This window comes from Stigmatopora nigra, chromosome 1, assembly GCF_051989575.1.
Source record: "Stigmatopora nigra isolate UIUO_SnigA chromosome 1, RoL_Snig_1.1, whole genome shotgun sequence".
Classification (NCBI taxonomy): domain Eukaryota; kingdom Metazoa; phylum Chordata; class Actinopteri; order Syngnathiformes; family Syngnathidae; genus Stigmatopora; species Stigmatopora nigra.
The window spans coordinates 4,006,815-4,029,000 of record NC_135508.1 but is presented as its reverse complement, the minus strand read 5'-3'; the positions used below and the strand labels follow the sequence as shown (position 1 = coordinate 4,029,000).

Sequence of the window (22,186 nt, the reverse complement as noted above, 5' to 3'; positions counted from 1 at the left end):
CCCGGACGTTTGGTCGCCCGGACGTTTGGTCGCCCGGACGTTTGGTCTCCCGGACGTTTGGTCGCCTGGACGTTTGGTCGCCGGGACGTTTGGTCGCCGGGACGTTTGGTCGCCTGACGTTTGGTCGCCCGGACGTTTGGTCCCTGTTGGTCCCCGGTCTTTTGGTCGGCAAAATTATATTCAGAGTTTAATATTTAAATATCTACTGTTGATTCATGGCAGAGAGAGTTTAATATCTAAGTACTGTTTAATATCTAAGTATTGTTGAAACCAGCTTTGAAAATTATATTCACAATAGTTTAATATCTAAATATATCCTGATGATTCATGACAGAGACAGTTTAATATCTAAGGTATTTAGATATTAAACTCTTGTGAATATAATTTTGAGAACTAATTTCAACAGTACTTATAAATTAAACAGTACTTAGATATTAACCTTTCCCTCTCATGAATCAACAGTAGATATTTAGATATTAAACTCACGTTGAGGGCTGTTTTCAACAGTACTTACACTCTGTCCTTCAAGCAAAAGTAATGGAGTAAAATTAATGCATTACTTGCCACCTCTGGAACGATAACAGGCCTTATCAGGCCTTGGTGGAGTTTCCTACTGGTCAGGAAGTGGCCTTCCTTTGCTTCCTGGCGTCTTTTGTGTGGGGGTGTGTGACAACGCCATTAGATCAGAAGCACAAACCAAAAATCCCGAGAAGTAGATTCGGATTATTCCTCCAACTGGTTTGGGAAAAGTGAACAAGCAACAATGGATTATGAACCCAAGAAATCCAAAAAGGTGGGTTGACATTTCTTCATGATTCCTTCCACAAATTCCTTCCAAAAGCCTGATTTTTATACATCCTTTGTCTCAGAGATCATTCGGAAATGGTCTCAGGTTAGAAGAAAACTGAATATATGGTCTGGTTTGGAATTTTTGGGGAAAAAAATGCCCAGATTTTAGACCAAATGGTCAGGGAAAATGTATGTTTGAGATTTCTGTGCCTGCCAAGGGTTTCGCCTCACCTATCAAGCGTCTGGTGTGGTCCAAAGCCAGTCGCAGGCCGGTGGAGCGAGGCAGCGTTTATCGGCGTCCTCTGCACAGCGTCCCCCTCTACGCTCCCGATTTCCTCATCCACCCAGAAAGACTCATCTTCGACTATGTTGAGAAAGAGGTCAAGGTCAGATTAGATTTCTTTTCTCATGTTGCTTTTGTATAAATGGTCATCCTTTATTGAAGAAAGACTGATTATAAATGGTATTTTTGGAGCCTTACTGTACATCAATTTTAAATAAATAAATTTAAAAAATCATGGGAAAAAATATGTAAATAAATAAATAAAATGGTTATTTTATTTTATTTTAATGGAATGCATTATTTTGGGCATATGGAAGAAGAAAATAAGTTAAATAATCAAAAGAGGTGTTTTAAAATCATAAAAACGAATGAGAAGCATAGGATAACAACAAGAATAGTCTAGACTACAGGTGTCAAAGTGGCGGCCCGGGGGCCAAATCTGGCCCGCCGCATCATTTTTTTGCGGCCCGGGAAAGTAAATCATGAGTGTTGACTTTCTGTTTTAGGATCAAATTAAAATGAAGAGTATCGATGTATATTAGATTTTCAGATTTTTTTTTCCCTTTTAAGTCAATAATTGTGATTTTTTAATCATTTTTTTCTCAGTGATTTTAGTTCAAAAATCAATTTGTAAAATCTAAAAATATATAACAAAGCTCATAAATATTGTTTTAGATCTATAAAAACTGAATATTTAGAGCATTTAATACAATTCTTTTAATCCATTCATTAAAAAAACCCTGTTTTAGGATCAAATTAAAATGAAGAGTATAGATGTATATTACATTTCCTCATTTTCCCTCTTTTAAATCAATAATTGTCTTTTTAATCATTTTTTTCTGTCTTTTTAGTTCAAAAATCATTTTGTAAAATCAAAAAAATATATGTAAAAAAAGCTAAAATAAACATTGTTTTGGATCTGTAAAAAAAATATTCAGGGATTTTAATCAAGTTCTTTTAATCCATTTATAAATAAAAGAAATCTAAATATCATATTTAAAATGGTCCCGTCCACATCAAATCGAGTCTGACACCCTTGGTTTACTCTACATGGTCTTTTTTCGAAGAAAAAAAAAGCCTTACCACTTGTGACTTTTGCCACCAGTTTCTGGGTCACCTGACCTGGGTGTCGGTTTCTCTGAACCCGTCCAGTCGAGATGAGCTGCTTCAACTACTGGACACCGCCAGGGTGAGTCGCCCCACTCATCTAACTGGCCGCGATCAAGGCGTAACGCCGTTGTGCCGTCGAGCAGCAGTTGCGGGTTCTTCCGTCCAAGACTGGCGTGGAACAGGACTGCATCTTGAGTCTATCCGCTCGATGCCTGCTGCTCACCTGGCGAGACAACGAGAAGTTGCTGATGAGGATTCCCACGCACGAGATCGCCGCCGCTTCCTACCTAAGAGATGACGCGCTCCACCTTCTGGTCCTCAAAACAGGTCAGGAGGTCACATGGTGATTCATCCGAGACGCGTTTGAGGCCGCCATTTTTGTCTCCATCGACAGGTCTGAATGTGGACACGGTGGTGGCCGGAGACGTCAGCCTGGATCGGAAGAAAACGTCAGGCACGGACGGCCGGCGTCAAACCATGAGCCCCGACGTTGACCCCCGACCCACGGGGGGTACCATGGAGCGACGGCACACCATTTGCGGTGTGGACTGGAGACCCTCGCTGTCCAGGAGCAACCCCGAGAAGAACCAGAACGCCGACCGAGGCGGAGGCGTTGGCGGTGGTGGGGGTGGTGGCGGTGGAAGTCTAGAGCGGAAACCAGCGGGTGGCAGCTGGGAGAGAAAGCAAGTCGGGAGGAAGACGGGCGGCAGCTGGGAAAGCCGCAGACCCAGGCCGAGCGGCGGTGGAGGCGGTAGCTGGGAACGCCGCCACGGGGGCGGCGGCGCCGGAAGCTGGGAGCGCCGGCAGGCCTGCACCGGGAGCTGGGAGCGGGGAAAGAGCTACGGGAGCTGGGAGAGGCGCAACCACAACCCGTTGGAGCCCACGCCCTGTCCCGACGCCTACTGCAACCTGGTCATCCTGGCCGTGGACAACCGGGTGAGGAACCATGCCGGGCCACCCGTGGCCCGGTACTCGGACGTTTCGTCGAGAGACGTTTGGTCCCCGGACGTTTGGTCCCTGGACGTTTGGTCGGCCGGACGTTTGGTCAAACGGACGTTTGGTCGACCGGACGTTTGGTAGAACGGACATTTGGTAGAACAGACGTTTGGTAGAATGGACATTTGGTCGCTGGGTCGTTACTGTTGAAACCAGCTCTCAAAATTATAATCATGAGAGAGAGAACTTAATATCTAAATATCTAATATCAAAATATGAATAGTAAACTGTCATAATTTGACAGCGAGCAAACCCGGTGACCAAACGTCCATTCTACCAAACGTCCAGTCTACCAAACGTCCAGTCTACCAAACGTCCAGTCTACCAAACGTCCAGTCTACCAAACGTCCAGTCTACCAAACGTCCAGTCTACCAAACGTCCAGTCTACCAAACGTCCAGTCTACCAAACGTCCAGTCTACCAAACGTCCAGTCTACCAAACGTCCAGTCTACCAAACGTCCACTCTCCCGAACGTCCGGTATACCAAACGTCCGGTCTACCAATCGTCTTGTCTACCAAACATCGGGTCGACCTAACGACCGGTCGACCTAACGTCCGGTCGACCAAACGTCCGGTCTATCAAACGTCCGGTCGACCAAACGTCCGGTCGACCAAACGTCCGGTCGACCAAACGTCCGGTCGACCAAATGTCCGGGGACCAAACGTCCGGGGACCAAACGTCTGTCGACGAAACGCCCGGTCACGCCGTGGCCCTGCCCACTCGCTCTCCTCTCGTCACCGTCTCAAGTGTCCCTGATTTTGGCACAGGCAGGATGCCGCCGAGGAGTACTGTTCATTGATCTGCCAGATGTTCCAGATCATCTATGGCCACCAGACCATTGAGTGTGTGGACAGAGCGGGATTTCATCACACCATGCCGCACCGCTACTGGTTGCAAAGGAGTGGGTTGAGAACATTTACTCATTTATGGCCAGGATAGCAGGGGGTGATTGAGCCTATCCCAGCTAACCACGGGCACCAGGCGGAAGGCCAATATTTGGAGACAAGGAGCCGCTCTTATTCATGTTGAGGGATAATTTAGCCTACAATTAGCCTACCATTTCAGAGTATACCCCGCCTGGTGCCCTTAGTTGGCTCTGGGATAGGCTCCGGCACCCCTTCTGAGGATAAGGGGCATGTAAAATGAATGTAAAAAAACAAAATACTAATTTTTCACCTATTTGCTTTGCGCACAGGTGACAGCTGCCTGACCGACGAGTCTTTTGGCTACGAGCCTGAGTTTAGCTGCTGCGGCTCATAGTAAGCCATATTTTTTAGGAAGCCGTTTTGACCTTTTGCGATCACTTGCTTTTGCTTTTGCATCTCGGCTAGTGACGGATCTCAGGACGCGTTTGAGGTCTACTACAGCGAGACATACAGCGAGAGTTCGTCACCGCGCGACTCGCGTCGCAGTTTGACGTCAGCCAATGACGCAGGAGAGAGCAACCCCACCCTGGCGCTCATGCAGGACTACATGATCACGGTAGGGGGCGCCCTTTCTGTTTTCTCACTTTTTTATGATGGATTTGTGTTTGATGATGACGTGAGTACAATGTAAAATGGCTAAATAAAGTACAACTGAACTCAGTTTTGGTTCAGTTGCCTTTTCAAAAAATGTGTTTTTAGCGTGTGGGTGTATGTTAAAAACGGTGTGTCCTTTGTGTGTGTCAAATACAGAAATAGCAGTCGATACTGACACTGCGGCCTTAAATGCAATGCACCATATAGTCGTGAAAATACGGTAAATAAATTTGTGGTTTGCGCTGAAAATGTGCTGTTGTGACTTTTGTAGTTGCGGAACAAGCTGAACCCTGCGGAGTTGCAACATTTTGCCACGTTCCTGCGAGAATACCGGCTGGCGTCCAACATCGGCCACTTCTGTTGCCAGCTGCTGCACTTATACGGAGACAATCGCAAGTTTCTTTTACTAGGTCAGAATCCAAAGCACACAACATTCATTTACTGTGCTAACTTCACCTACAATTAATAATAAGTAATTAAAATGAAGACTATAGATGTATATTAAATTTACTGATTTTCCCCCTTTTAAATCAATAATTGTATTTTTTTATCATTGTTTTCAGTTTTTAGTTCAAAAATAATTTTGTAAAATCTAAATATATATATAAAAAAATGCTAAAATAAACATTGTTTTAGATCTATAAAAAACGAATACTCAGATTTTAATCCAGTTATTTTAATATATTTATAAAAAAAACTACCATTTACAATAATCATGATTTACCTTGCAGGCATGCGTCCGTTCATCCCGGACAAAGACGTGGGCGAGTTCGAGAGCTTCTTGGAAAGCATCGGAATCCGCGAGGGTGGCATCTTGACCGACAGCTTTGGACGTATCAAACGCAGCATGAGCAGCACGTCGGCCACCGCCATGAGAGAGTACGTCAAGTCGCCATCTGGTGGTGAAATATAATTGAAAAATTACCATTCAAAACATTGGTTTGGATGGGCACACTAGTCTGGAAAATGTTGCTTTACGCTCACTGTAGACTGTTGGGATGTGACAATTTTAGTTTTTTTATTATTATTGGCCAGCAGATACGACAGCGGCTCTTTGACGTCAGGATCTCAAGAATTCAACCGGCGGATCGGCGATATCACGCACGATATCCAAGCGCTTGGTTTTGGTGACGCGCATGACGATATTGAGGAGGAAGACTACTATTTGTGATTCACCGAGATTTTCGGAATGGGTTAATAAAAAAAAGTTTAAAAGACGGCAACATTGTATGGTAATTTGAGTCCCCGTTTTTTTACAACATTTTTATTATTTTCTAAATGAGTGTTTTCACTAAATTTTAAATTTAAATGTTCAATCTAAACGGTAAATGTAAATGCTGAAGATTAATCTCTTAACGAAGTATTTAGTCAAACTACAAATTCAAACTACCGGTGACAGAAAGTTAGAAAACAAAATAAAAGACAGGGGGAGCTCCGTTGAATGGGTTTCAGTGTCGAACAATGAGCTCTTGCGGCCTTTATTTTGCTACTTCCGGTCAATGGTCGTTGTCTTGATTTAGTTCAGGCGTTTAGGAATTCATATTTACTTTAAATGTTACGGTTTAGCACCCAATCAGAAAAAAATATTAAAGTTGCTAAATATTGTAATAAATGTGCCATAAAAGAGGTGACTCTAAAATTTTCACTGCACGTTTGAAACACAGTGTGGGGCTAAATACTGAATACAATTATAATTATGTTCTTAACCATTCTTGCTCATTTCAATGGGAGTTGATTGATCATTTTTGGGTTTTGGTCATTTCATTTTTTTTGTGTTTATAACGACGGATTGGTGTTATTGTTATTGTTTTGGAGGATTTTGAGAGCACAGGAAGTAAAGCTGAAAAGTTGAATATTAACTTCCATTTGGAGACGGAAAAGTCAGAAGGCAAATGATTTGTGATATCAACACCCACAGGAATATTTACATTACAATAAATCAGGTGAGGATCTGCGTCATATTTCACCTCTAGTGGGAATTTGATCATTTTCCAGATGAATATGAATTAGTAGTATATTATGAATCTGCAAGTTGTTTACTTTAGTTTATAAACTCAAAGCTAAATGTATATTTTAGTCAAACGTACACAAATCTAAATTGATCAGTTTGCAGCATTTAAAACAGTAAAAATGACGATGAGCGATTGCAGTTGTAAATAAAAACAACTTATTTTAATGCTTATTCTGGTTGGACACCCCTCCGTTATTGAAAGAGTTGGCACGCTCCGCCAGCCGCGGGTTGAAATGCATTCTGGTTAATATTTGTTTGTAATAGTAAACACGATAAATTGAATGAATGTCAATTATCATTTTAAATTCGCTTCTTTTGATATAAATACATTATAAAATAAAATAAATCCTTACCTTGGAGGAAACACTATCTTTTCAACCCAAGGAGTTGGATGTAAGACATATTAAAATCGCGAAACTATACAGCCTGATTCAACAGGTGTAATGAATGGTCAATCACAGGAACAAGACACTTTAAGAAATAAACAACAACAATTAAACACTAACAAACTCAAAACATAAGTCTCATTGTTGTTATCTCAAGTATTTCATTGGTTTTGTGCAATTATTAAACGACTTTTTATTATCTGGGTTTTATTTATTTTTTCGATTTTTTTTTCTGGAGTGCCACACTGCCCTAATTGGTCCGGTCCGGACCAAACCAAAAATAGTTGGGAGGGGGTGGACCTTTTTGAGCCGGGGTGAATACAATACTGGTGTGACAGTATTATCTTATTTCTTTATATAGTAAACCCATACCCTCCTTTCATATTTTCACAACTTTTATCATATAACAGTACATTATCTTAGCATTATATTTATGTTGCTTTGATTTGCCTTGGAAGCATCAAACCACAGGGATACTACTTTAATATAGACTATAGGCAGAGTCAATCCATTATGAGAATTGAAATTTGTCAATATTTTCCCATTTCTAAAGCAATATTCACAAGAATTAGCAGTTATTGTTTATTTTATAAGTGGTAATAACATTAAATTTGCCAAAAACATGGAAATTCTGGTTTGATAATTGCATTTTTTAGATATTTTTGACTGTATACTTACTGTTTTTATTTCCTACATTAGCAATGGCGCCATACTTGAATTTGGCATTGGTTTTGGTGCTGTTTTCAACATGTTGGGCTGGAAAAATCCTGGTCTACCCCTTCGAAGGAAGCCATTGGCTCAACATGGAAATCCTCCTGCAAGCTCTTCACTCTCGAGGCCACGAAATCACCGTCCTACGTACGTCCACCAGTTGGTACGTTCCGGAAAAGTCACCCTACTTCCACTCCATCACCGTCAAAGCTCCAGAGTCACATGGTATGGAGAGTGAGGACTTCATGTCCTCCTTCATTGCCAAGTCCATCCAGATCCAAAGACATTCTGGTTCACTTTGGGGATTTGTAGAGTTCTACAGGAACCTTTTCAGTTTTGTCAGAAACAGCCAGGTCGCCGTGGCTAATTTCATAGTCAGCATCTTGGAAAACCGAACCCTGATTGGTCAACTGAAAGACAGTCATTTCGATGTTTGCTTGATCGATCCAGCCGTTCCTGGTGGACTCCTTCTGGCTCATTATCTGAACCTCCCAACAGTCCTCAATGTCCGACTTCATTTCAGGGGTGAGGCGCACTCTTTAATCACACCATCACCTTTGTCTTACGTCCCCCAACTGTTCTCCCAGTCTTCAGACAAGATGGACTTCTCCCAAAGACTGAAAAACATCATCTCCAACTTGGCTCTTCTTTACATGTACCACTTTGTATCCAATCCGCCTTACCAGGCCATTTGTGACCGCTATTTTGGCGGTAATGTCAGTACCACATCTCTCCTGCAGGGGGCAGACTTATGGCTGATCCGATTGGACTTTACTTTGGAATTCCCTCGTCCTACCATGCCCAACATGGTCTACATCGGAGGGTTTCAGGCCAAGCCGCCACGTCCCTTACCAACAAATCTAGAGGACTTTATGCAGAGTTCTGTGGAACATGGCGTGGTGGTCATCACTTTCGGGACACTCCTTGGAGACCCTGGACCGGAGATGTCCCAAATCCTCGCCTCAGCTTTCGCCAAAATCCCTCAGAAGGTCTTGTGGAGACATACCGGCGTTCGTCCTGCCGGTTTGGGGAACAACACACTCCTAGTGGACTGGCTACCCCAAAACGACGTCCTGGGTCACCCTAAAACCAAGGTCTTCATCACCCACGGGGGGACAAACGGCTTATACGAAGCTATTTACCATGGCGTCCCTATTCTGGGGATCCCGTTAATCTTCGACCAGCATGACAACATGGTGCGGATAAAGGCCCGTGGCGTTGGCGAGGTCGTTGATGTCACGGCGTTGGAGGTGGAATCTTTCAAATCGTCCTTGGAGAATATTCTGGATCCACGGAAGGCCTATAAAAGGAATATGGCGGCACTTTCCAGACTTCATCGTGATCGACCCGTGGGAGCGCTCGATTCCGCCATCTTCTGGGTGGAGTATGTTGTCAGGCATCGTGGCGCGGCGCACCTGCGGACAGAGTCCTTTAAATTGGCGTGGTATGCCTACCACTCGGTGGATGTTGTTGTTTTCCTGGGGTTTTGTTCTTTTGTGGTGGTGGCTGGAATTTGGGGTTCCTGCAGATGTCTTTGGAGGATCCTCATTAAGGCTAAGCAGTCTAGATTGAAATCAAAGAGTCAGTAGAATGATGGAATCAAAGACAGGACCTGATGGCTTTGGAGCTTATTCATACACAATGAAAAATGTGAAAACTAGAATTTTGGGAGTTCTGTGAACGTATGTCAATCATTTTCTGAAGAAAAAAATTATTTCAGATTGTCTGCAATGATTTTAGAATGCAGGTCATGTTTGTTCAGTATTGCTAATTTTTTTGGTAGATCTGCTAGATTTATTTTCAGGGGTGCCAGAGCCTATCCCAGCTAGTAGGCAGTGTACACCCATAGTGTTCCCTCGCTACTTCGCGCTTCAGCTATCGCGGACTCAGAGCTTCGCAGATTTTTTTTCAGGAAAAATAAAAAATATAAAGATATTAAGTTAAAATTATAAAATACATCATTTTACAAGAGTTGGAAACAAAATATTCAATAAGAATTAGTAATTGCATCAAAAAAGGCCAAAGAAATGGTCAATAACATGGTGAGAGTTCAGGAATGGCATTGATGACGTCATGGCTCTTTACAGGCGCATCTTCACCGCCCAAAAAAAGCAATGTTCACAACTCCCAATAATGATGTTTCTTACGTGCAAAAAATCTGCAGAAGAACCTCCGTATGGACTATTATGATGTTTTTGCTTGGTGGTGCTTTTGTGCACGTGTTCTACGTTTCTTTAAGCATTTTTGAAGGGGCCCGCCTACTTCGCGGAAATGCACTTATTGCGGGGGGTCTCGGTCTCCATTAACCGCGATAAGCGAGGGAACACTATTACCAATGTTTTTGAGATTTTTTGTTTACATTTGTGGTTTTTGAGGTATGCCTACATCCAGTAAAACCAGAATTTCAGCATTTTTTATTAAATGTTTGTAAAAGTGTTAGTGTAAATGAGGCTAGTTTTGGAGTTTCCATCTCATCTCATTTTCTGAACCGCTTTATCCTCATTAGAATCATGCGGGGGTGCTGTAGGCAAGAAGACAGATAACTATGGAAACTCACACTCATACCAAAGGGAAATTTAGAACGTCCAATAAGCCTACCATGCATGTTTTTGGAATGTAGGAGTACCCAGAGGAAACCCACACAGGCCTAGGGGAGAACATGAAAACTCCACTCAGGTGGACATAACCTGGATTCGAACCCATGACCCCAGAGATGCGAGGGCTTGGAGTTTCTTCATACTACCCAATTTTGGTGCGTGTTTAAAATAATCCAGCAAAAAACTTGACTTTGCCCATTTTTTATTATGTTTTTCGGAAGTTGTTCTTTTCACTTGAACATCTAACATTAATAACCCACCAAAGAAATGTTTATCTTTATGAAAACCTCTTCACCTCACTTACCACTTTGATTGGAATCTGGGGTACGGAACCCTTCCTAATTGTGTGGGGCAAACTCAGTATACAAAATAATACGTATGAATTTGCTTGGACTTGCTTTGGACTGACCACAGTAGACGTGCAATCCGTTTAAAGTGGGAAGTCCGACGTCGAGTGTTTGTGTGTCCAGCCATCGCCGCCAATGTCCACCCACGAATTTCATTGTCCGCCCAAGTTCAGCCAGAACTGGATTAATAAGTTATAGCAAACTAAGGATAAAGAAGAGTCAATTAGGACGCATGTTGACTTGAGAAAACCTAAATTGGAGACAAATCAGAAGAGTGAAGCCAAAAACTGCACAAAAAATTGTCAAGTTGCGAACTGATTTGAAGCAAGGGGGCGGGACTTGATCCGCCCGGGAAATTTTCAGTTTTTCCACTTTCCACAAATCCCAAAAGTACGTCTCCCACCTGGTTCTTTGCTGGAGTTGAATTCTCGGTTTCAAGAAAGCATCCGTGACGACGTCGGCCAGCTCAGGCGCGCCCTTTTCCCCTGAAAAGTTAGTCGGGCGCCTTTCCACGCCAAATGGGAATGGTTCTGAGTGGGTTAAGGTCTCGAGGACGCGTCCTCGAAGCTGATGATGCTGGATTCCGGGTCGGTTTGTGCCACTTTGCCGCCCGAAGCAGATGGCCCAGAGGAGAGTGGCGCCAGGGAGGAAGGAGAATCACGCCGAAGTAGAGGTTGAGTGTCGGTTCGAATCTCGTCCACGTCCTCATCCTCTTCGTCTTCCATGCTGGGCCAGGCCGACTGGTCCTCCACTCGTTTTAGACGCTCGTTGAGAGCTTTCAGGGCCAGTTGTCTGCAAGGAGGAGAGACATTTTGTTGACTTAACTGTCAATGCCAAGCCTGAGAAAATCTGCACTTTGTTTTTTAAGGTAGAATAAAGTGAAAATATTTCTAGTGTGCGGAAATATGTACGCAGTCAGTTCAAGAAGTATTGGAACAGCCTGCTTTATTGCGCGTTTTTCCACTTGGAAATCACAGAGGGGTCTGAAAATGTCAAGGTAGGTCAAGGTTATTCTAAAATAATCAAACTCAAACCCAATGAAGTTCAAATACGGTATATTTGAGAAAATATGGTATCGTAACGCGCACTTAAAGTCTTTCATTTTCTCCAAAATAGACAGTGCGCCTTATAATCCAGTGCACTTTATATATGGACCAATACTAAAATTGTTATCACAATAAAATAAATAAATAGGTCGATAGGGTACACCATCCTCTACAGCTCTCACAACTATGGCAAACAGCCACCAACTACTATTTTCCCCGTAGAAAAAGTACTGTGCAGAGACTGCTGGGATATATAGTTCTTTTGTCAATAAACCCAGTAGCTACTATTTGTCAATGGATTTTGGCGTGGACATCGACATCAACACAGCTTTACGAAGGGTGGCAGGCAGCGTCGGGCTAGTTATGCTAGCTACTAGCTAGCTACTATTTGCGAATGGGTTGTGGCCACCTGGACGAACGTATAAAACTCAGCGTTTTCGATGACTCATTTGGACAATTGTTCAATTCGGACACAGAAAATGAGGAATTTGTTGAATTTGTGGGTGATGATGACGAGAGTACATTGTAAAATGGCTAAAGAAAGTACAACCGAACTCAGTTTTGCTTCTATTGTCTTTATAAAAACATGTTTTAGCGTGTGTTTGTATGTTTAAGCTGGTGTATGTTTTGCCATGCCTGTCTGCGTCTTTAAAAACGGTGCGTCTTTGTGTGTTTCAAATACAGAAATAGCACTCGTTACTGACACTGCGGCTTTAAATGTGATGCGCCATAGAGTCGTGAAAATATGGTAATTGGCATCAATGGTGTAAAAAAAATAATAATTCACACAAATCTTGAGCTAACTCCGCCCCCCCATATCCCCTCAAAACTCACCTCCTCCTTTCTGCATCTTGCGGGTCAGTCCCAGGCAAGCTGATGGTGATAGCGGAAGGTGCGCCCACGTCATAGCGCTTGACCATCTTCCTGCACACTTTGACCTTGACCAAGGCAGCGTGGACCAACGCCGCTAGCAACGCCACCGCCGGCTGCAGCGCCTCCGGGAAGAAACTGGCGAAGGCAAAGTGGTCCGACATGTCGCCACGGCCCCGGCTGTGTCTCTGGTAGAAGCGCAGGTACACCCAGCCGGACAGGGCGCCGTAACTGTAGGCAGCCAAGGGGGCGGAGCTCTCCAGCAGACCCGACAGGCGGAGCAAGCCCAGGAAGAGGAGAAACAAAGCAGGAGCTGCTTTCAGACGCACCTGGAAGTCCGGGAAAAAGGCTTTCATTCTTAGGGGGAAAACTAGAACCTTTTAAAATGGATTGCTTCTATTTTCTGAAGAAACATCCTTATCCCCTATTGGCGTAGGTCTTCGAATCTATTAACCACCATAAACAAGGTGTCACTGCATAAATGTCAACTTATATATTTTTCCCATAATGTTTTTGACCATTTCATATTGTCTATACCAGGGGTTGTCAGACTCAGGTTGGTTCGCGGGCAGCTTTAACGTCAACTTGATTTCACGTGGGCCGGACCATTTTAGATATAATATTTAGCTCTTTTTTATTTATATAAATGGGTTAAAAGAACGGGATTAAAATCCCTGAATATTCTGTATTTTATAGATCTAAAACAATATTTATTTCTGCTTTTTTAAAATATATTTTTGGATTTTACAATGATTTTTTAACTAAAAACACAGAAAAAAATTATTTAAAAATTATAATATTTGATTTAAAAGGGTGAAAAAATCAGGATATTCAATAAATATTTACTCTTCATTTTAATTTCATCCTAAAACAGAAAGTCGGCACTCATCATTTACTTTCCCGGGCCACATAAAATGATGCAGCGGGCCAGATTTGGCCCCCGAGCCGCCACTTTGTCACCTGTGGTCTATACCATATAAAAACTTCTATACATGATTTTTTTAAGTACGTTTTTTTTTAATCAAACCGATATCATTTTACCCATGTCGCCTCTAATCCGGATCATCTCGATCCCTGGTAGCCTCCCCCAAAACATGAAAACAAAAACACATCACCTAACCCTTCCCGACTCCCACGAGCATCACCTGCGGAACTCGTAGGACCGTAGTATCCCCCATCGTCTGCTTCAGCGCCACCAGGACGCCTCCCAGAAATCCAGCAGCTCCATGGACGCGTATAGCAAACAAGTATTCCAGGTTGAAGGTGGCCACATAAGTGAGGAGATAGGAAAGTCCTGCCAAAAGGCCTGCTGATACATTGACCACCACGAAGAAGATCAGCAGTTCCAGGGCTCCCCAAAGAGGTTCCAGTAGACGCCCACAGGACATGACAGTCCCCACATTGGCCAACACACCCCACAGGTGCTCCTCCACGACCCCATGGCTGAGTAGTGTCCAAACCCAAAAGTTAGGGGGGAACAAGTAGCCTGGAGTGACCCCCAACGCATAGGTAGTATCCAATGCCCATGAGAGTAGATAGAGGACCACCACCAGAGCACTAATGGCTTTCACCACCACGCTAGTGCTAGCTAACGCAGCTAGAAAATGCTGTCTTGCCACGGGTAGATAACGATTCATATTGGAACGTGGAGTCGCTTAAGACTAACAACAAGCTAGGAAAGTGACACACAAGGCGTCACATACGGTCAAAAGCCGCATTTCTTTAAGGGAGAGAACCTAGAACGACGCCGTCGAATTAGCCTAAACTTCCAATTCCTGGTTAGTTTCAACGCAAATAACCATAAAAGGCTATTACGTCTTAGCTTCGTTCAGGGGACGAATACGCCACAAACCCCGCAATAAGACTAACGTGTTTTAATATGAATTAAAGGCGTCTCGAGTATTCAAATTCTTACTATATTTTGATTAGTTAGCTTCCTGACACTGTGTAGCTAATGCTAACCGTGATATGATAGGCGCCCGCTATGGACGAGCATAAAACAACACAATAGTCCAATTCAGGGACCAGACAACACCGTCAAATCAAAGCTCAACAGTTCCGCTAACGGTGCCATTTACTGGGGGGAACAAACTACTCACACCCGAGGATTCCTAACCAGCAACAGGCCTTTCGCGACGTTCAAAACAACACCGGACACGTTTGACAAGCAGCCTCTGCGGACAATGTTAATTCCAACGGCTAATTTTATGTCGAGTTGTAGCTTTTGCGTCCATTTAAATCTCATTTGTCCTCCGAATTATGGTGGAAATACAAATATTAGATATGGAAACCCTGCTGTCACAAGACCGGCCTGAGTCAGGAACAAGCCTGCGCCGAGTGACGAGACGACGGTCAGTCGCACCAGAAGAAGAAAAAGCGTCAAGTCACGGAACTTGTTTTGAATTTACGGCAGAGAAGTCACTGCAATGGCGCAGTGCTTCCTTCCCTTGGTGAAATTTGGTATTACACCCCCCGGTTTCTGCCTTTTCGCCGGGTTAACACTCACAAATGGACTCCTAACTCCTATTATTGTAAACAACAAGACACGTATACAAAAATACACAATACAAAAACAACATTGGACATTTGAGAATATTTTTGCTCATAAAATATCAAGGAAATATTCCATTTATATGCGCATTCCATTGTAATTTCTTTTAAAAATGCTATTAAACAAGCTAGCAGTATAACGGAAGTAAACGGGCAGAGGTTTCAAAATATAAAAAAAATTAAAAAGATTTAAAAATTCAAGTAAAAATCTGTGTATTTTAGTGTTGCACCGGTACAGTTGTTTAATGCCTGTTCAGATATCATGTTTTTATTTATTTTTATTGTACTATATTTATGCATACTGAAATCATGGCTTGGTCAAACACGCTTAACAACATTTATCTGCTAAAGGTTACACTACATTTAAAAAAATCCTCTAAAACTTGTGTTGTTTGGTATAAAGTTTGATACTATTTTATATTAAGTCTACAGAAAGCGCCATTGTACCACATGAGTAAATTAGCTTAGCTCTCGTGCTAATCATGTATGCTAGCAAAGGAGAAATTGGCTACCCCCCCACACACACACACACTTTCCTCCTTCTAACCAAGATAACATTTAAATATTGTCATTTTAATATCAGTGTAAATAAAATTTAAAGTTCAGACTGGTATTAATGTTTTGTGTGTTATGGTATAGTTTTATACTATTTTATATTAGAATTTTAGCATATGAGTAAATTAGCTTAGCTCTCCTGCTAATGTATGCTAGCAAAGTTGAAATTGGCTAGCCTTTTTTAGTTTTTCCTCCTTCTAACCAAGATAACATGTTTATAGATTGTAAATTTAATATCAGTGTAAATAACATTTAAAGTTGAGGCTGGTATTAATGTTTTGTGTGTATTTATCTACCATTTAAATAATAGGCTTGCTAAATGATCACATTCAATAGACTTTTCCAGAATAAGAAAAAAAATCATATTTAAAAAAACAAAGATGTATTATTTTTTGCCACGAACATTTTGGCAGAATTAAAAGTTCAAGAAAGAAGAAACTTGAGGAAAATTCGAACATTTATTTGTGAATTCTATGACAAAACACAGCGGGCAGTTAAAATATTTTACAAGCTACGTTGATTGGGGGGAAGGAACATTAAAAAGCCATTTGGCATAACCATTATTGTTATTTTTTGTGTGTTTTTAGTTCACTTTAAAATTGGCAGACATATACAGAAAATGCTCAAGTGTGTTCATAAAAGGCAGAGAGCTACATATTTTCACAGCCAACTATTTGGTTTAGCCGTTGACATTCAGCTTTCCTTAAAAACGCCAATAAAAGAATCCACCAAAAACTACAGTATCTTGATTTTTTAAATGTAACTTTCATTGCATTTTCCTTCTTACAAAAAAAGTCAAGCATAGTCATTGTAATATCTCTAGCTAATTTACAGACACTTGGTATTTAGCCCTAAACATTAGCTAGTGCTAAAAAAATGTATTAATGTGTAAATAAAGTACATATTGCAAAAAGATGTGATAAAAAGACAAAAAGTTTAGGTAGTTTTTGCACGTCTGTAAATGCGACACGCGTTAAAACATATTTTGTTAATGGATTTTTTTTAAAAATGACTTTTTTTTCAGGGGATAGAACAATTATTGGCAAATATTTTGTAAAGAATAAACCCCAAAAACTCTTTAAATCTTGAGAAAGATAGAAATAATGCACTGGAACAATGGTGCATATTTACTATAATAACCCAAGTTGTACTATTTTTCAAAATAAAGTAAAAAGAGTGCAGTGAGAAGAAAGTTAAGAATATTATTTACATTTTTTTGTGTGTAATAAATGTGCTTTTGGTCTGGAATGACATTTTTTGACCATTTTTAATGCCAACAATCTCACTACAGCATTTTTTTAGTGTAAATACATAAATGAGGTCTTTATGGAGGTCCACAAGTGCCAAAAATGTAAATATGTATGTACAAAAATGAATGAAAGTTATTATTTCAGTATTTATTTATTCATTCTACTACTCAGAAAATTTGACGTCCCTGAAATGGTTGAGAAAAATTCGAACGAAGATGTTTTTGGGTGAAATGGCCCAATAAAAGGTAATTGCTTTCATTCTTCATATTAAAATGCACCAAAAACAATGTTTTTCTTGATATTTAATTTTTTCAGTTTGTATTAAAATTTAAAAAGTGGATTAAAATATTTTAATATCCATTGATTTTGCATTTTAAGGTTTTTTTGTTCATTTAATAATATGTTTTGTGTCTTGTTTTTTTAATTATCACAATCTGAATACAAAAAAATTGAATATTCATTCATTAAGAATAAACACCAAATTTAAATATTAAAATGTTTGAATAAATAAATACTAAAATGAATTGTTTTAGTTTTTTGATGAATTAGGACCTTTTTGGCACAAGTGGTCCACCATAGTTGTGCTAAAAACAACCAAGTTGCATCATAGCGCCCTAATTACCACAAATGTATGCAATAAAATATATCAATATAAAAATGTATTTCCATTTATAACATTGGTAAAAATGTAAACTAGACTTTATGATTTTACTGTAAACCAGGGGTGTCAAACTTGGGTTTGCGGACCAAATTAATGCCTTAAACTCGATCTCATGTGGGTCGGACCAGTTTATTTTTGGGCCAAAAAAAGTTAACTTACTGGCCAGTTTAAACAAATTGATGTCAATAGCAGACAATGAGTTTATTTTATGTCATTTTAGAGTACTTACAAGTCATTTCCGGTATATTTTGGATCATTTCCTACTGATTTGGAGGCAGTTTTTGGGATGCTTCTTGTCCATTTGTCGTTTTTTGAAGATTTTTTGGGCTTTCCAGTTGGTCTTGTGATATTTTAAGGATTCCTATTAACTCATTGGCTGCCATTGATGGCACTGTCGAAAAAAAAAATGAAAGCATTTAATTCTTCTGTATGAACATGTATGAGTGAGCTACAAAATGCACGTCCGGCAGAACAAACCCGTAGGTTTGACACCCCTGCTGTAAACCATTTTTTTGTTGTTGTTTGTTTTCTGAAAATGAGAAAAAAAACAATCATTGTCGTGGAAATGAAAGGCCTGTTGGGTTTTGTTTGAGTGGAAAATGCATCGTCAATTAGCAGGCACTTTAATTTAAAGATTAAAAACAATATGTGCTGTTTTTAGTTGTTTTTTTTGAGGGGGGTGTCGTAGCATTCATTATTTATATGAAAATAAGAGTGAAAACAACTAAAAATATGTTAATCCAATCAATGAATCTTTCTTGTTTATTACGAGCCGAAACTTGTTAATTTTAAAAGAAGGAATGACTTAATTATACTAAATATAATTTAAAAAATCTCTTTTCAATTAACATTATTAATGTGTAGTTTATTATGGAGGACCAGGAGTGCTCAAAGTAGGCAAATAGAAACAGAATTGAGTGAATAATTATTAAATGCTCATGTAACATGTATTTTTTTTAAATTCATATTTATTTCAATACTTTCTCATTAAAATTTTAGATTTTCTTTTGAAAATGTTGAATTTGTTCATTTATTTATTTACTTAAATACCGATATTACATTTATGAAAAGATTTAATCAACCTTTCTTGCATGAAATTTGAGTATTTTATTAATTTTTTTATGATAGACATTCCTGTAGGGCATTGGTCTCAAAACCACGGCCCACGGGCCAGTTACGGCCCACCAGGAGAATATTTTGCGGTCCTCATTTAATTATTTCAAGTATTGTCACCCTTTTTAATAGAACATATTGAATAAAATAACAAAAAAAAGATGATAATAAATTTAATTTGGAAAGAAAAAAATAAATAGCAATAAATAAAAAATAATCCTAAAAAAATAAAATGCAAATTAAAAAAATAAATAAATAAAAAGATAAATGAAAATGTTAAAAAATGTCAACTTAAAAAATAAATTTAAACAAATTAATATGTATAAATATAAATAAAAAAAACATAAAATCAAATAATGTGTATTTTGAAAATCTGATTCCTATAAACGTCAATTTCATTTTGGCACTCCTCGCCCTCCATATTTAAATATTTACCGACAACCACCAAAAAAAAAGGTAAATTCTCCAAAATATAATTTCGTTATTAGCCAGGCTGAACACATGTACTGACTTGGTGGGCTAACTTACAGCAAGTGGCGGGTTTAAGTAAGCCTAGCAAGTGAGCGTGGTCCCCATGGCCACCTCGTCACTCGCTCGAAATATCCGCCTTCTCCTCGGCGGAGGCTGGCGTCCACTCCTGCGACCGATGTTTGCAGTGTGCCGGCGAACCGCGAGGGCCTCGAGAAGGTCGGCTGGGGCAGTGGGTCGGGGTCGTGCAGTCGCAGGCTCCGTCCTGAAACGGGCAAACTCGTTATTCAACCAGTGCAAAATGCAAAACTTACCGGATTTTCACACTTATAGGGCGCACTTAAAAGTCTAAAATTTTCACTAAAATGGTTGATGCGCCCAATTGGTCAGTGCGCCTTGTTTATGCACTAAATTAAAAATGTTATATGACCCTGACCGCTTGAGTGACTGGTTTTATTTCTATGGTGGGCACCCTAAGTTGTGCGCATGCGCAATTGCGCACAACTCTCGTCTTCTCTGCGCAGCAGCAATCATATGGCGCGCAGTAAATAAAATCCAAACATTTTTTACCCCTTTCCCCATGGTGGCGCCATTTACGCGGCAGCCAGTGGCAGTAGCTCTGTCCACTCTTATGTTTTTTTTGTGTTTTACAGCATGTTTTACATGAAAAATTAGATGGAACATTAACATACACCTGCTTATGGCAGGTGTAATACTGGTGTGCCCTTGGCGAGCAATAATGATGTCACTCACTGATACTCAGTGCGCTCAGGGAGGTTGTCTTTCTGCCCAGACCAATGAAAAATTAGAGGGAACATTAGTGGGCACACACTGACCGTCTCGTCGCCGGCAGGCTGTCTCATGAAGCGCTTGTTAACGATCCCGGTCACGTGGTCGGTGCCTCCGCTCAGTCCGGCCAAGGCTCCTGCTGCCACCGGCTCGTCCACGCCGTTGGAGCCTCCAACCGCTCGTTCCCCTCGGCCGCGGGCGCCGCACACGTGGATAAAGTCGTGGACCAGGCCGCCCATGCGTTGAGGGCTCGAGTCGGATGCACAAGATGGTTTCCCCGCGGGCTGTCGAGCCACACCGGCACCTGAATGCACATTTATTTTTATGAGTTAAAGTGGACAGTTTGGCCACAATGTTCTGAGGAATATGTGTAAAAGTGGCGGCCCGGGGGGCCAAATCTGGCCCGCCGCATCATTTTGTGTGGCCCGGGAAAGTAAAACATGAGTGCCGACTTTCTGTTTTAGGATCAAATTAAAATGAGGAGTATAGATGTATATTACATTTCCTGATTTTGCCCCATTTAAATCAATAATAGTCATTTTTTAATCCATTTTTTGTGTTTTTAGTTCAAAAACCAATTTGCAAAATCTAAATATATATATAAAAAAAAGCTAAAATAAATATTGTTTATAATCTATAAAAAAACTGAATATTCAGGGCTTTTAATCCACTTCTTAAATGTTTTACATGCTGTCCCTAAACGCACCACTTGTCTCATTTGCATTGACTCCTTTAATACTTTCCTCATTGTTAAATGGTTTAGTTGGAAGAATCATGGGTCAAATACGTCTCTACTTACAAAACCAATAGATTTTGTAAGTAGAAGAAGCACTGTAGTTATCAAATAACTCTCCAGTCTCTCATTTATCGATTTCACAGTGGCAGCATTTGCACATTTTACCTGCGTCAGCCCTCCACAGGGCCTCCATGCTTCCAGAATGTTCCACCACACTGAAGAGGCTTGAGAGGCCATCGGTGAGTCCGCTGAGGACGGGGCTGTCCCTGGTGGTGGTTGAGCGAGCCCAGGCCGAGCCTCCGCCCCCTCCCGGGCTTCTCTGCCCGAGGTTCCACAGGCTACGCTCTCGAGTCCCATCCAGTCTGGAGGCGGAGCCTAAAAGAAAAAGCCCAAACCTTAAGAACCGCGGGGACGAAGCCCGGTTGCCGTCCACCCAAAAAAATACCCGAGGACACGCGGCGCTGAAGCTTGGGTGAGCCGAACTTGGGCGAGCAACATGGCCGCTCGATCCGGCAGTGGACTTTGTCCAAGGACGTGGACATGTGCCTGCTTCGGGCCGACGCCAATGGCGAGCCTGTTACCGACGAGGGCCGGGGAGACCAGGCTTTGGCGTGCAAGGCCGCGCCCCTGCCGCTGACAAGGTTGTCGGTTTGAAGGCCGATGCTGACGTTGTGCGCCGCTGTTTGCGTGGATCTGCTGACGGCCTGCAGAAATCGTCACAATAGTGGACGTGTGTTCAATAGTATTTTTCTCGCATAAAAGCCGCACACTTAAAATTGCCTTGAAATAATTGAATGTTACAGTTTATCGCATATTAGCCGCCCCCTGATTCACAATTTTCTCCCCCATATTATAATGGTTTTAATAGGGAGTACAAAAAATGGCTGTGTTAGGACCTACCATATGAATGCATGTACATCTATGTGTATGTATATATGTGCTTATATATATATATATATATATATATATATATATATATATATATATATATATATATATATATATATATATATATATATATATATATATATATATATATATATATATATATATATATATATATATATATATATATATATATATATATATATATATATATATATATATATATATATATATATATATATATATATATATATATATATATATATATATATATATATATATATATATATATATATATATATATATATATATATATATATATATATATATATATATATATATATATATATATATATATATATATATATATATATATATATATATATATATATATATATATATATATATATATATATATATATATATATGTGTACGTGTATATGTGCTTATATGTGTGTGTATACATGTGCTTATATATATGTATGTGTATGTATATATCTGCTTATATATA

General features: G+C 40.5%; 3 protein-coding genes, 1 long non-coding RNA gene and 1 pseudogene across 4 annotated transcripts in view; 2 read left to right on the top strand and 3 right to left on the bottom strand.

The window, feature by feature from the left end:
* Positions 1-455: 455 nt before the first annotated feature.
* Positions 456-2,402, bottom strand: LOC144199614 (uncharacterized). The gene is made up of 3 exons (XR_013326949.1): positions 2,156-2,402; positions 1,021-1,153; positions 456-735 (listed from the first exon to the last, which is right to left on the bottom strand). It is a non-coding gene; the product is annotated as an uncharacterized LOC144199614 (long non-coding RNA).
* ccm2l (CCM2 like scaffold protein) lies at positions 551-5,910 on the top strand. The gene is made up of 11 exons (XM_077721364.1): positions 551-793; positions 1,008-1,175; positions 2,178-2,261; positions 2,326-2,509; positions 2,577-3,118; positions 3,952-4,081; positions 4,376-4,439; positions 4,512-4,662; positions 4,972-5,110; positions 5,432-5,579; positions 5,739-5,910. The coding sequence occupies exons 1-11, from the start codon at positions 764-766 to the stop codon at positions 5,869-5,871; spliced, it is 1,773 nt and encodes a 590-aa protein (XP_077577490.1). The 5' UTR covers positions 551-763; the 3' UTR covers positions 5,872-5,910.
* Positions 5,911-7,794: 1,884 nt separating this feature from the next.
* On the top strand, positions 7,795-9,602 carry LOC144198355 (UDP-glucuronosyltransferase 1A5 pseudogene; annotated as a pseudogene).
* A 988-nt stretch (positions 9,603-10,590) lies between these two features.
* Positions 10,591-15,040, bottom strand: tmem115 (transmembrane protein 115). Its single transcript, XM_077729213.1, has 3 exons — positions 13,814-15,040; positions 12,633-12,997; positions 10,591-11,544 (listed from the first exon to the last, which is right to left on the bottom strand). Exons 1-3 carry the CDS (start codon positions 14,303-14,305, stop codon positions 11,292-11,294), a joined length of 1,110 nt encoding a protein of 369 aa, XP_077585339.1. The 5' UTR covers positions 14,306-15,040; the 3' UTR covers positions 10,591-11,291.
* A 4,224-nt stretch (positions 15,041-19,264) lies between these two features.
* Positions 19,265-22,186, bottom strand: part of mtcl2 (microtubule crosslinking factor 2) — a 37,790-nt gene continuing 34,868 nt past the window's right edge. The window contains exons 20-23 of the mRNA XM_077723878.1: positions 21,236-21,494; positions 20,956-21,165; positions 20,102-20,358; positions 19,265-19,530 (exon numbers count right to left, since the gene is read on the bottom strand). Of these exons, the coding sequence (XP_077580004.1) occupies positions 19,384-19,530; positions 20,102-20,358; positions 20,956-21,165; positions 21,236-21,494 (873 nt within the window). The 3' untranslated portion in view covers positions 19,265-19,383. The remainder of the gene's footprint in view (positions 19,531-20,101; positions 20,359-20,955; positions 21,166-21,235; positions 21,495-22,186) is intronic.

Excerpts from the sequence above, each read along its gene's own strand:
- ccm2l (XM_077721364.1), top strand. The coding sequence starts at position 764 with ATGGATTATGAACCCAAGAAATCCAAAAAG. Across the intron at positions 2,510-2,576 it reads CCTTCTGGTCCTCAAAACAG|GTCTGAATGTGGACACGGTG; the intron begins GTCAGGAGGTCA and ends CTCCATCGACAG. Across the intron at positions 4,663-4,971 it reads TGCAGGACTACATGATCACG|TTGCGGAACAAGCTGAACCC; the intron begins GTAGGGGGCGCC and ends TGACTTTTGTAG.
- tmem115 (XM_077729213.1), bottom strand. The coding sequence starts at position 14,305 with ATGAATCGTTATCTACCCGTGGCAAGACAGCATTTTCTAGCTGCGTTA. Across the intron at positions 12,998-13,813 it reads CGGTCCTACGAGTTCCGCAG|GTGCGTCTGAAAGCAGCTCC; the intron begins GTGATGCTCGTG and ends CCGGACTTCCAG. Across the intron at positions 11,545-12,632 it reads CAAGATGCAGAAAGGAGGAG|ACAACTGGCCCTGAAAGCTC; the intron begins GTGAGTTTTGAG and ends TCCTCCTTGCAG.